Source organism: Lytechinus pictus, chromosome 11 (assembly GCF_037042905.1).
Source record: "Lytechinus pictus isolate F3 Inbred chromosome 11, Lp3.0, whole genome shotgun sequence".
In the NCBI taxonomy this organism is placed as follows: Eukaryota; Metazoa; Echinodermata; class Echinoidea; order Temnopleuroida; family Toxopneustidae; genus Lytechinus; species Lytechinus pictus.
This window is the reverse complement of record NC_087255.1, coordinates 21,186,882-21,199,766: the sequence shown is the minus strand read 5'-3', so window position 1 is coordinate 21,199,766 and position 12,885 is coordinate 21,186,882. Positions and strand designations below refer to the sequence as shown.

The 12,885-nt window shown below is 34.7% G+C and overlaps 1 protein-coding gene across 1 annotated transcript in view; it reads right to left on the bottom strand.

The window, feature by feature from the left end:
• Positions 1-345: 345 nt before the first annotated feature.
• LOC129271557 (mutS protein homolog 5-like) overlaps positions 346-12,885 on the bottom strand; it is a 31,005-nt gene continuing 18,465 nt past the window's right edge. Inside the window, exons 6-16 of the mRNA XM_064106998.1 lie at positions 12,771-12,827; positions 11,801-11,873; positions 11,212-11,321; positions 10,639-10,719; positions 8,642-8,687; positions 7,766-7,904; positions 6,896-7,112; positions 5,532-5,681; positions 3,973-4,191; positions 3,213-3,350; positions 346-2,586 (exon numbers count right to left, since the gene is read on the bottom strand). Coding sequence (XP_063963068.1) covers positions 2,398-2,586; positions 3,213-3,350; positions 3,973-4,191; positions 5,532-5,681; positions 6,896-7,112; positions 7,766-7,904; positions 8,642-8,687; positions 10,639-10,719; positions 11,212-11,321; positions 11,801-11,873; positions 12,771-12,827 — 1,419 coding nt within the window. The 3' untranslated portion in view covers positions 346-2,397. The remainder of the gene's footprint in view (positions 2,587-3,212; positions 3,351-3,972; positions 4,192-5,531; positions 5,682-6,895; positions 7,113-7,765; positions 7,905-8,641; positions 8,688-10,638; positions 10,720-11,211; positions 11,322-11,800; positions 11,874-12,770; positions 12,828-12,885) is intronic.

Here is a 12,885-nt window from a genome sequence, read left to right as displayed (position 1 = left end):
CCTTTCTCTCTCCCTTTCTCCCCCCCCCCACCCTTCCCTCCCCTCCCCCCCCCCCCTCTCTCCCAGTTCTACTTTGGAATGTAAATGAAAAAAATAAAATGAAATAACCAAATTTCGTAGAACAAAAGGATGTACAAATTTTCTGCCACATGCCCAATACCTGACTACGGCCAAAAACGTATATATCCTTTATTTCTATATAATTTATTTATTGCATACAATTTTTATTTTATACACCCACTGCCTCTTCTCTTTTTCTCTGCCTCTCTCCCAAACTAAAAAAAAAGGCAACTAAAAGACATGTATTTCTATGCAAAGAACAAAATTTGAATAAAGTTTTTTTTAGATTGATTAGTTAAGACAAATCATTTATTACAAACATTTTTTTGATTCAACAGGATTTCTCGTTTTTTCAGAACTTGGCAACACATGTTAAAAATATCATGTGAACTTGTACATTTGTTTTTTTTAATGTATCTAAAGAGTAAACAATCATATGCTACTACTTATTAATTATACAATATAAAGCACAATGATTAATAAACTTGTATACATGAACTATATAAAATCCTCACTGGTCTCTCTTGCAAATCGAATATACACATGTCACATCAAAATAAACCGATATATTTAAGCAGGCAATGTACCAATAGAGGTATAATCAGGTCATAAAAACAAGCATTTCTGTTTATGATAGGGCATATAATGGCTCATAAACCTGGGCTGTGGTGATGTGTTGATTTTTTTTTACTTTTATGACAAGATCAAATCAATTAGGGTTCTTTTTATGACAAAAATGTTATCACTCAAATATATGGATTGTGCATTATATGCAAGTGTGTGCATAATAGCCACAAGAGGGAGCAATATCCTTTTGGCAGAGTCTAAATGTTGAGGGTATATGCCATGAATTCCCATTATTATCGTTTCTCTCCTATTTCTCTGATGTTGAAGTTTAGAAAATGGTTGATGCTTGTTGACTAAGTATGCCAGGTTACAAGGATTACACTGATTAGCTTCTGAATCTAATTCATGTGCAAATTAAGTCTCATATCAGATACAATTATATCACATAATAGTAAATTGGTTATTATTTCACACATCAATTGAGATGCAATACTGATACAACAAATGTTAACATCATCTTGTATAAGTGAATGCAAGTGTACGATTTCACTATTCAGAAGGGCAATTCACACCCTGAATTACATTTGTTTAAAAAAGTGTTCTTTGTTTCCTTTTAGACAATTCAAATAGCTCAAGAAAATGCTGATGATTTGAGCAATCAAATTTATATAAAATATCATTAAAAACAGACTACTGATATCACGGTAGATATATTTTACAGTTTCATCCAAAACATGGGTACAGAATGTAAGTTTTTAAAGGAATTCTGCATACAGATTTATTGAAGTGTTTCAATAAATTTAAATGAATTTTATTAACTCAGTTTATGAAAGGAAATCACAGCTGATCAATTCAACATTTTAGCTACTACATTCTATCATTCACACGGGCTTTGTACAGGTACCAGCTTGTTCAACTAGGTAACAGGTTTAAATGCAAGTCAGGTTTTCAATGTTTTAAAAACAAAAGGTGGGTTAATCAGTTATTAACTTTTTCATGCAGATGGTCAATTTCTGGGAAAGTGAAGAATAGAGAACCTGCTCCCTCATGAATCTAGTACAATCGACAATGGGATGTACCAAAAAAAAAACTTAGTTCAATTTCATATCAAGTGTTAGTCCCAAAGTCAAGCCTAAGTCCTTTGATTTGCAACTCATCTTTGATGACGACGATGGACTCTGTAGATATTGTTCATTTAAGATCTTGGGAAGATATTAAGTTCATGTGAAATATCTTGGACAGAATCTACTTGGCTTAGGATTCATTTGATGCTGATGACGGACTTCGGAGAACCTCATCTCTCAAGAATCCAGGGAGGTCATCAAAGTCTAAGTCTAGTTCCAGGAACTTGGTCAGAATCTTGTCATTATCATACCCCTTGGCTTAGGACTTATAAGAGGCTGATGATGGACTTTGAAGAACCTCATCTCTCAAGAATCTAGGGAGGCCATCAAAGTCTAAGTCTAGTTCCAGGAACTTGGTCAAATTCTTGTCATTATCATACCCCTTGGCTTAGGAATTATAAGAGGCTGATGATGGACTTTGAAGAACCTCATCTCTCAAGAATCCAGGGAGGTCATCAAAGTCTAGGTCTAGTTCCAGGAACTTGGTCAGAATCTTGTCATTATCACACCACTTGGCTTAGGACTTATTAGAGGCTGATGATGGACTTTGAAGAACCTCATCTCTCAAGAATCCAGGTAGGTCGTCAAAGTCTAAGTCTAGTTCCAGGAACTTGATTAGAATCTTGTCATTATCATACCCCTTGGCTTAGGACTTATTAGAGGCTGATGATGGAGTTTGGAGAACCTCATCTCTTAAGAATCCAGGTAGGTCGTCAAAGTCTAGGTCTAGTTCCAGGAACTTGGTCAGAATCTCCTTGTATCTCTTATACTGGGTCTCAGAGTTTGTGGAATCAACTCTGAGGATTGGTTGGTTCTCTCTAAGAAGTTTGGAGACCTAGAACAGAACGTAGGATTGATTGTTGAATCATTAGGTGAGGATTACAACTTCCGTAATAAAAACAATTTGTATATGCCGGTATTCTACAACTGCCACTTTATTTACCTACTAATTGCCTCCTGTGTTCATTTTCATTCTGTAATAATTGCAACCTAGTTTTTATATTTATTTGTTTTTATTAGCTACTTTCCATCCTCTCTTCCTTATTAGAAATATGTTGAAGATGAATATGCTGTACATACATCGATCATGTTGCTTCTAACCATAATTTTCAAAGGTTTGTCACACTTATCTTTATAGTCCACTACTTCTCCTTTCTCTTGTTAGTTTGCTATGAAGGACTTAAGGGCCAACTGCTCATCTCACCCCCACTCCTAGCCTGTTTTACTTGGAGCATTATAACTTCATATTCACTATAACTATTTCTTTGACACTACCGGCAATTCATGGATTGTGAGCAACTAGGGATTGTGGGATGTGTGTGCTCTTTCATGGCTCGAAGGTTGCCATCTTATTTGTACGTTTTCATTGTATTCTTGTACACCATTTTCGTTTTTTTTTAATTTTTTATTGGGGGGGGGGGAAGATCAGAAATTAATTGAAACTTGAAACTTTGTATTTACCTGTATACCCCTCTTGACCAGTTCATCTGGTAGACCAGCGGTCAGTGCTATGTGGCTTGCATGGCTGTAGTTGGCATGTCCGTCAATCAGCTGATAAAGAAATACCAATTCACCCTCGTTCTCAAGTACTTCCATGGTCTGAAAGGAAGTAGATGAAGAAATAGTAAGAAAGAAGAGATATTTGGCAATCATACATGTATACTTTCATGAAGCTCATTGCAGGAAGAAGAAAGTTGCAAGTTTTGGTAGTCATAGTAGAAGTGGCCATAGTATACAAATATACCAGGCTTTGAGTAAGTATAGCAGGAATTATTTGTCCGAGGTTGGATTGGCATTACTATTTTCCCCGAGGTGCGAAGCCCCGAGGGAAAAATAGTACTTTTGCCAGTACAACTGAGGATGAATAATTCCCTCTGTACTTTCAAAATAAAGGTTCAGCGGAACGAGGATTTGTGCCTGCGTTGTCCCCTCACGGGACTTGCCCGGTAGAGACACCTCGCTAACCGGTGCGTCTGAGAGATTGCATGATCTGTGATGTCAATGATGGAAAAGTGCACTAATAATGTAATAATGTTTATGTAATAATAATAAGTAATGATGGTTTACTGATGACATCAGATAGTCGAGATCTAATCTTTTATTTATACAGCCAATGTCAAAATACAAACAAACATAATTTTTTTGTCTGTAGAAGTGAATGCATTAAAAGACTTTCCCCATCACCAAGATAATATTACATTTTCTTTAAATTGACCGTCACCTGATAAGAGAGATATCTCGATGCTGACAGAAGACCTTCTCTGATGATTGAATGGAAGTGTGTTGAAACCAGTGCATAAGGACAGTCTGCTTCTTTAGCTTCCCAATGTTTAATACAAGCCACCAGCAGAGATAGACCATCCACTGTATCAGTACTCTTACCAAACTCATCAACAATCACAAGAGAATTCTTGGTTGCGTCTCGGATCGCTACAGATAGCTTGAAATTCACAAAGGAAGCAGTTCGAACTGAATTTATTGCTTTATTACCTTTCTTTATCAACTTTTTAAACATATAAATCAGAAATACAAATCAGTTATAAACGAAAAACATAAATATTGAGCTTACAGTTGTAAATGGGTATATTGATACAAACAAAATTCATATCATATCATACTTTCCCAAAATAAAGAATTAAATATTTCAAATGAGTGATTACTTGGGTGTATGCTAAAAATGAAAAAAAAAGACCAGCTAAAAAAAACAACGCTTGTTAAACATTGATCTCTTGAGTACATAAACTGTAAAATAAAACAAATATTCATTAAATGAAATAATAGACATATTTAAAGAGAGTTACAATTTTTTACTACAAACTTTCTAAAATTCCACTCCTAACATTCAGACCTACAGTTCACATAAATAGAACAAGTTTAGTATGTTTAAAAATGAAAGAAAAAATGCAAAACACTTTGTTAGAAAACAACCTGTAATAGCAAAATTAGCAAAGGACATGAAGGTATTATTCTTGCATTCTCAAAATTCCAGTTGAATAGTATCTTCGTGCTCTTTTTTGTGTTACTGTTTCTAAACTGTTTGTCTATTCAACTATTCTTCTTGACAAATATCCTTTATGATAATCACCCTTAAATAATTGTATATTGCTCAGGTGTAATATATACCACAGATGCCTTTTTTAAAATGGTCAAAATCTATTTTTGGTTTATGTTCTCAATTTTCTCTACTTTTTATATGAATGCAATATATCCTTTATTCTTTAAATTCATTTTACATCTTTTTCTCCTCTCGTAAAAATTCCCATTTAAGGCCATGATTTCAATTTTATTTACTTCACACCCCTTTTATGTTTGCATGGAGAAAAAGTTTTGAAATAGATCTCTTTATCACTCCAAAATAATATGATTAGTCTTGATTCAAATTCTATATTACAAATATATCTTTAAACACAAGACATAATGCAACAAGGTTTTGAAATGGTGATCCCTATTTTCTAGTCACAACTTCTCAGACAAATGATAAAATGATTAAATGATAAATTCATATTTTATTGTTCGAAATAGAAATATTCTGAAAAACTCTTTTTGCCCAATTGATAGAGGGCCCGGCAGCCACTGTGCAGCACCAGATCAACGAGGCTCTATCCCTTGAATGTTGAACGCCAAACAGGGTAGCAGCAACTCCCATCTTTTTATGTCTTTTGGTCTGACACGGCCGGGGTTTGAACTCCCTACCTCCTGACAAGAATATAGGTTTGAAATTACACCTCTCTATATAATACTGCTTTATTTCAATACGATGTTGCTGAAAGGATTACTAACCTGGTTAAGATCTATCATGAATGTTGATAGTCCCACTGATACAGATTCCTGTGTGTGAACTCTAGTATAGATACCATCCAGCATGCCGATACTAGCCTTCTCTGCAGGTACGAAGCTACCAATCAGAGCCATAAATGTGATCAAACCAACCTATCCCGTCAAAAGAAAAGAGCATAGATATACTTTTTAATGTATACACCAAAAGACTACAAAGCCAAATCGATGAAAATTTAAAAAAACATTTTACCCCAATATTTGAACTAGAGGGTCTAATGTCTAAAATATCACAAATATCAGTCCTTAAATAGTAACAGTCCATTTCTTGAATACTTTACAATCATGGTGCAAAAATTGAGTTAAATTTTTACTTTAAGACAGTCACAAATATGAGACAATTTGAATCATAAGAAGAATACCATATGAAAGAATTCTGTTTTATTCATATTTTTATTTTGAATGCTTTTCCAATTCCTCTGGAAATGTATACATGTATAACTTTATATTTTTGGTGCAAAAAAAATGAATGTCTATAATGAATTGTAGTCAACTGCAGTGCCACACAGAGGACCAGTGTCCTGTATTAACTTTCAAGATATAATCAAATCAACACAAATATTTCATTATTTGTTTGTTTTCACTTCGCATGGTAGCCTGATGTCTTTGTGTTGATTTTTAGATTTTGGTCCATGTTTATATATTTTGATTTCTATTTTCCAAATCATGAAGTAAAAAATACACATGTTCATATCTTTTTTAGATTTGACATCCACAGCTAGATTTGATAATCATCCAAACAAGGCCCCGCAACATACAAGATACAATTAAATCAGCGCAAAAGCAGAGCTGCCAACTATTAAGAAAAAGTTAAAATTATCATGATTTTCATGCCAAATTATGCAATCATGCTTTTGACCTTAATTATCACTCTTTTAAAGGCAAATAAGTATGTTAACATATAAATCTATACAGTAATACATTGGGCAGTGATGAACTCATCTGAAGGCGGCCAATGACGGTCATTGTTCGCATGATTGTTATCTTTGTTTACATCGCTCTGAATGTTATCACCACACGCTTAAATACTGACTCATCTTGGGTTATTTTTTCTCTTGGACTTACGCAAAAGAGAGAGTACCAGAGATGATTTTGAATCTGAGCCTGAACAGTAAGAAGATTCATTTCTTTTTAAGTAATCTGTACTTTATATTACATCTTCAAAGAAATTTATAATACAGCGTGGCACATAAATTTTTTTGACTTTTATGTTGAAATTATGACTTTTGAGCTTATTGATTACTACTTTCTACTTTGAAAGTTTGGCAGCTCTGCAAAAGGTATCACGTTTCTGATGTGCGATGTTATACCTGTTTCAAGTAGATACTCTTCCCACTGGCATTTGGACCAGTAATGACTTTGATCCTGGTGTGATCACCTCCAAAGTGAGCGTCGTTGGGAACGAAGGGGGTAACACAGAGCTCCTGAAGGGGGTGACGGCCTCCTATGATGTCTAACTGATTACCAGGGATAAGCTCCGGCCGGATGTAGTTGCCTTCCTTGGCAGCAATGGCCATAGCAATCAAACTTGTGAGGAATGGATAAAAAATTGGTTTAATCCATGATGTACAAGGTTTCCCCAAGATCTAAATTGGGCCACTTTTTATTCCCTTTTACTCACATTGAATGCAGACAAGCAAAAATCTGATGAAAAAAGTAATAATATGAGATCTGATAAGGCTTGATAAAAAGTGTAATATGCTTGTCTGTAAAATTGTACTTGATTTTTATTACTTTACATTACTTTGTATTTCGTTTTGAATGGAAATGGAATAAAGAATTGAATTGAAAATTATAAGTTACGTACTTTTGTGGTTGGTCCAAGTCAGAATCTTCCCTCATTTACAATTTCTGACTTATAGCACTCAATACAATATCACAATGGCCCACCCTGCACTAATTTCCCAAATGACAAAGAAAATTTGTGAAAATTGTGTTTTCAACCTTTAAGCTCTGAAAAGTGAGTAGTTTTCAGCCCCTGAACATGACAAGGTGTCGTGTAATAAACAAAAAAATTCTACCACTAAAAATTCTGGTGCCCGTAACATGTAGCTTAGCAATTGAACGTGGGTCTGATTGTTAGGATTGATTACATACAATAATCAATGCAATCAATTATAAAAATAAGCCCCTTGAATCAATTGCCAAGCTTAATGTAATGGGGCCCTGGTGTTACATACCAGTCAAGCTCAGCAGCATATTCCATGATAGCATAGAAGACCTGTGACTTGCGAAGGATATCATTCTGTAATTGATGCATGATCTGTGTTTCATGGTCTGTGATGTCACAATGGGTGTCGCCTAACTTGACGTCAAGGGCTGAACAAGAGAGAATGATATATTCATCAATACATTTCTATGATTATTTTGATTTATTTGGTAACATACAAAGGTAAGCACATGCAGCGCTGATAGTGGGCAAATGATGGTATACATACATGCCCGTATTCTGAACTTGGGTTTGATTTAAACTCTGGTTTAAGGTTGTGGTTTAACTATGGATAGCCAATGGTGACATAAATCTTAAACAGTAGATGTTTGATGAATTAGCTCATCTGACTTTCAAATCACTCTTAACTGTCTGGGAAGGATAAGATAATTGTCATCACTATTAAAGAATTAGGGAAGAGCACATTGAACATAAGAAACATACAATGTAAGCAAAATTCTGACATTTTTGGCTTCCCATAATTTTATCAGAATTAGACCACAGTATAAATTAAACCCGACTTCAGAATACGGGCTAAAGGGTTTTCTATTCTTGCCATTACTTCACAATACCTAAATTTGTCTATATCTGCTATATCTTTAATTCTATAGAATAATCAATAATTTTGTACATCCAACCAACTTTATCTCCATTTATACCTGAACTTCACTTCACTCCGACTTCATTTCACGAACTGTCCAAACCATTATAATTTAAGAGAATTACAACTAAATAGTTTTATCAGACAACCGAGACGGATCAAGTCAGGAAGATCCAATGTGTCCCAGGTTGGACTACATATTCTATGAAGTTACCCACCTACTTCTAATTCTTAAAAAAAACATACCTCTTGTTCTTGCACTCTTGTAATGAACAACATTGTTGGACATGAACTGTAATAAAAGGAATCACACAGAAAAATATTTATAACCACAACAGTATATTTACCGAGGGTAGCCACTGGTCTCCCGGTGGGCGCGGCTATTATGATTACCCCGGCTTTAGCTCGGCTATCTAAGCGCTCAATCAATGGAGGAATTTCATCTTATCAGGTACCAATTCACCTCACCTGGGTTGAGTGCAGCAAAATGTAGGTAAATTTCTTGCTGAAGGAAAACACACCATGGCTATGAACCGAACCAAGGTCCTTTAGCTTGAAAGACGAGAGTAATAACCACTGGATGACGTCTCCACAATGATATTTAGGTTCCCAACATACAGTGCTCTCAAAAGTTGAATTACGTTTGTTATCAACTTTTTTGTGAAGCCAAGGGTTTATTGACATCTTCTGAAGATAGCCAAGGGTTTATCGACACCTTCTGAAGATAGCCAAGGGTTTATTGACATCTTCTGAAGATATCTAAGGGTTTAACATCTTGCGAAGAAAGCTAAGGATTCCTTGATATCTTCTGAAGAGAGCAACATGTAAGCGTTTAAAATCTTAAGAAGATAGTTGAGGGTTTAACATCTTATGAAGATAGCAGAGGGTTCATTAACATCTTCTGAAGATAGCCAAGGGTTTAACATCTTCTGAAGATAGCCAAGGGTTTAACATTTTATGAAGATAGCCAAGGGTTTAACATCTTCTGAAGATAGCCAAGGGTTTAACATCTTATGAAGATAGCTGAGGGTTCATTCACATCTTCTGAATATAGCTAAGGGTTTATTGATATCTTCTGAAGATAGCTGAGGGTTCAGTGACATCTTCAGAAGATAGCTAAGGGTTTATTGATATGTTCTGAAGATAGCCAACAGTATATCAACATCTACTGAAGATAGCTAAGGGTTTTTGACATCTCTGAAGATAGCTAAGCGTTTTTGACATCATCTGAAAATAGCTAAGGGTTTATAGACATCTTCTCAAGATAGCTAAGGGTTTATTGACATCTTCTGAAGATAGCTAAGGGTTTATTGACATCTTCTGAAGATAGCTAAGGGTTTATTGACTTCTGAATATAGCTAAGGGTTTATTGACATCTTCTGAAGATAGCTAAAGGTTTATTGACATCTTCTGAAGACAGTCAAGGGTTTATTGATATCTTCTGAAGATAGCTAAGGGTGTATTGACATCTTCTGAAGATAGCTGAGGTTTTATTGATATGTTCTGAAGATAGCCAACAGTATATCAACATCTACTGAAGATAGCTAAGGGTTTTTGACATCTCTGAAGATAGCTAAGCGTTTTTGACATCTTCTGAAAATAGCCAAGGGTTTATTGACATCTTCTAAAGATAGCTAAGAGTTCATTCACATCTTCTGAAGATAGCCAAGAGTATGTTAACATCTTCTAAAGATAGCTAAGGGTTTATTGACATCTTTCGAAGATAGCTAATGGTTCATTTATTTCTTCTGAAGATAGCAAAGAGTATATTAACATCTTCTGAAGATAGCTATTGGCTTATCAACATCTAAAGATAAGTCAGGGTTCATTGACATCTTCTGAAGTGTCGTGGCCCAGTGGATTAGTCTCCGAACTTTGAAACAGAGGGTTGTGGGCTCAAATCCCAGCCATGGCGTAATTTCCTTCAGAAAGGAATTCTTCCACAGTGTGCTGCACTCGACCCGAAGTGGACCTGAAGTGGCTACCCTGGGTAAATATATTATTATTATTATTAGCCAAGGGTTTATTGACATCTTCTTACGATGGCCAAGGGTTTATTTACATCTTCTGCAGATAGCTTAGGGTTCATTCACATCCTCTGAAATTCATTTAATTCTCCTAAAAAAAGGTTGAAGCAATAATTGGCACCTCAAAGGCTTGTAGCAGTCTAATGTTATCATGCAAATGTTTCCTTTTCCATAAATATGCATGAACATTATCATAAATTTCATAGATTGCCTTACCATGAATTGCAAGCCTTCAATTGTGAAATCCTTGGTTTCAGCCATGTGTTTAGTGCATGGTAAGGCCAACAGATATCCAAGCTGTAAGACAGGTAAAAACATATGTAGAGTAAGATTAATTATACCAAATTAATAGGCATACCAACATAAAAGTCAAAGAGAAACAATGATGATTTTGAGTAGTGTGGGATCTGTATGCTAAAATTACTTTACGTGAAAATGCCCCATGGAGTCGCTCAAATCTGAACTTTAAACAAAAATAATAGTTCACAATGACTGGAGATAGAACAAGGCCCTTGATAGAGCACTTCTGTTTGTGTCAAAATGAAAAAGTTGATGTATCATTACTTCTTTAAAACACAATAAAATCACAATTGTATTAATTCCCTTATCACAATTTTTAGTTATATTATTTGATGAAAGATTGCAGAGAGCTAATGAGGGGTGCTAGCTGATCCTCAGATTCTATTTAGTTTATATATTTGTGTTGAGAAATAACGATGTATTTTCTGTTTCTGGATGTGGGATATTTTTCACTACTACGTTCAAAGGAAACAAAATCTGAATATCTACCTGAGGTACATATATGATGGAACATTCCTCTACCTCTGATCCAAGTCTATCAAGTTCTTCCCTTGCTACGGTTGTCATCAAGCTTGGTAGAGTACTGTATGTCCGCTTCCCTAGATTGTACATCAATCATTATCAACATCAACATCATCATCATAATCATCATCAACATCCTCCTCCTCCTCTTCCTTGTCCTCCTCATCATCAACATCATCATCCTCATCATCCACATCATCATCATCCACATCATCATCATCATCAACACCATCATCATCATCATCAACATCACCATCATCATCTATCCAAAGTTTTAAATCTGGTTTCGTCCAGTGAACGAGGGTGGCCAGATTTATCGCCCTTACCCCCCTACAGACATAAGAATGCATGTACAATGTCCTGAAATATCTTTTAGAAAATATCTGAGATTCTTCTTCTTTTTCTATGGGAGTTATACATTCATGAATACACTTCATGGAGATTCTTTTACAGGTGTTCAACATAAAACTTGATATTTCATGACATGAATTTGATGTACTGGTGCATAATAAAATAAATTCAAATAATTATTGGACTATAAAAGTGACATGCTTACTCTGATCAAGCTCCTCATCAACGTGCGGTTTCACAACAAATCGTTTCTGAGCAAAAGATTCTTCAAAGTCAACCTTTAAAAATAGATAAAAGTCAACACATAAATAATGAGCATACCAACAACTTTATTAACTTTACTTATTCTTGGAAGTAATTGATTTATTGATAAATGAGGTCTGTGTGTGTCATTATTTTACAAGAGTGACTTAATTATGTTGTACGTTCAGTCCTTTTGTACCTGTAACAATTTTTTATTTGTAATTTTGTGATTTTCTGTAATTTTCTGTATGGTTTTTAATGTGAAATAAATGGAGTGAAAATGGAATTAAATATACTGGTGCAGTATTATTCATCAAATATTATTCTAAAAAGTAGAACATTTTCAATATAATTTTTTTTTCAAATAGAATTTTGCATATATGGTTATATAAATAAAAAAGATGTTTAGATGTGCATTTTAGATAAGTTCCAGGTGGAAAGGCTTGTCACGGACGAGAGTGTCAGATAAGTATATGACATGGAGACAACTGTAGTACTTTATTCAGATAGTTTAAATATAAAGGATAATTTACTTCAGTGTAATATGTGAAATCTTCACAGCAAAACATCAACTTGTTTACAATCAATCGATTGAATAGTGTTTTGATCATTCTAAATGATAGTACAAAAGTTAAAATCAGGGGCCCGTCTTACAAAGAGTTGTGATTGATCCAATCAATTTTAACTATGGAAAGCCAGCAAAGTCAACATAAAGAATGCATGTTTGTTCAAAAAAAATTCTAGTTATGAATGTATATCCATAAGTTCATTGATTTCTTGACAATTTGGTGTGTTCTCCTTTGTGTAAAAAGGACATTTTGCAAATTTCCTGTAGAAAAAATTATGACACTGATGGATATCCATAGAGTAACGATTGATTGGATCCATCGTAACTTTTTGTAAGAAGGGGCCCCGATGAAGTAGATATTTACCAGTTGACTTATGGCTGCAGCAACATGGTGAACATCGCTGGTGAATGCTTCCGAGATCTGATTAATCAATAGTAAATAAATCATTTCATATAAATAAAATTATAATGGATGTCAC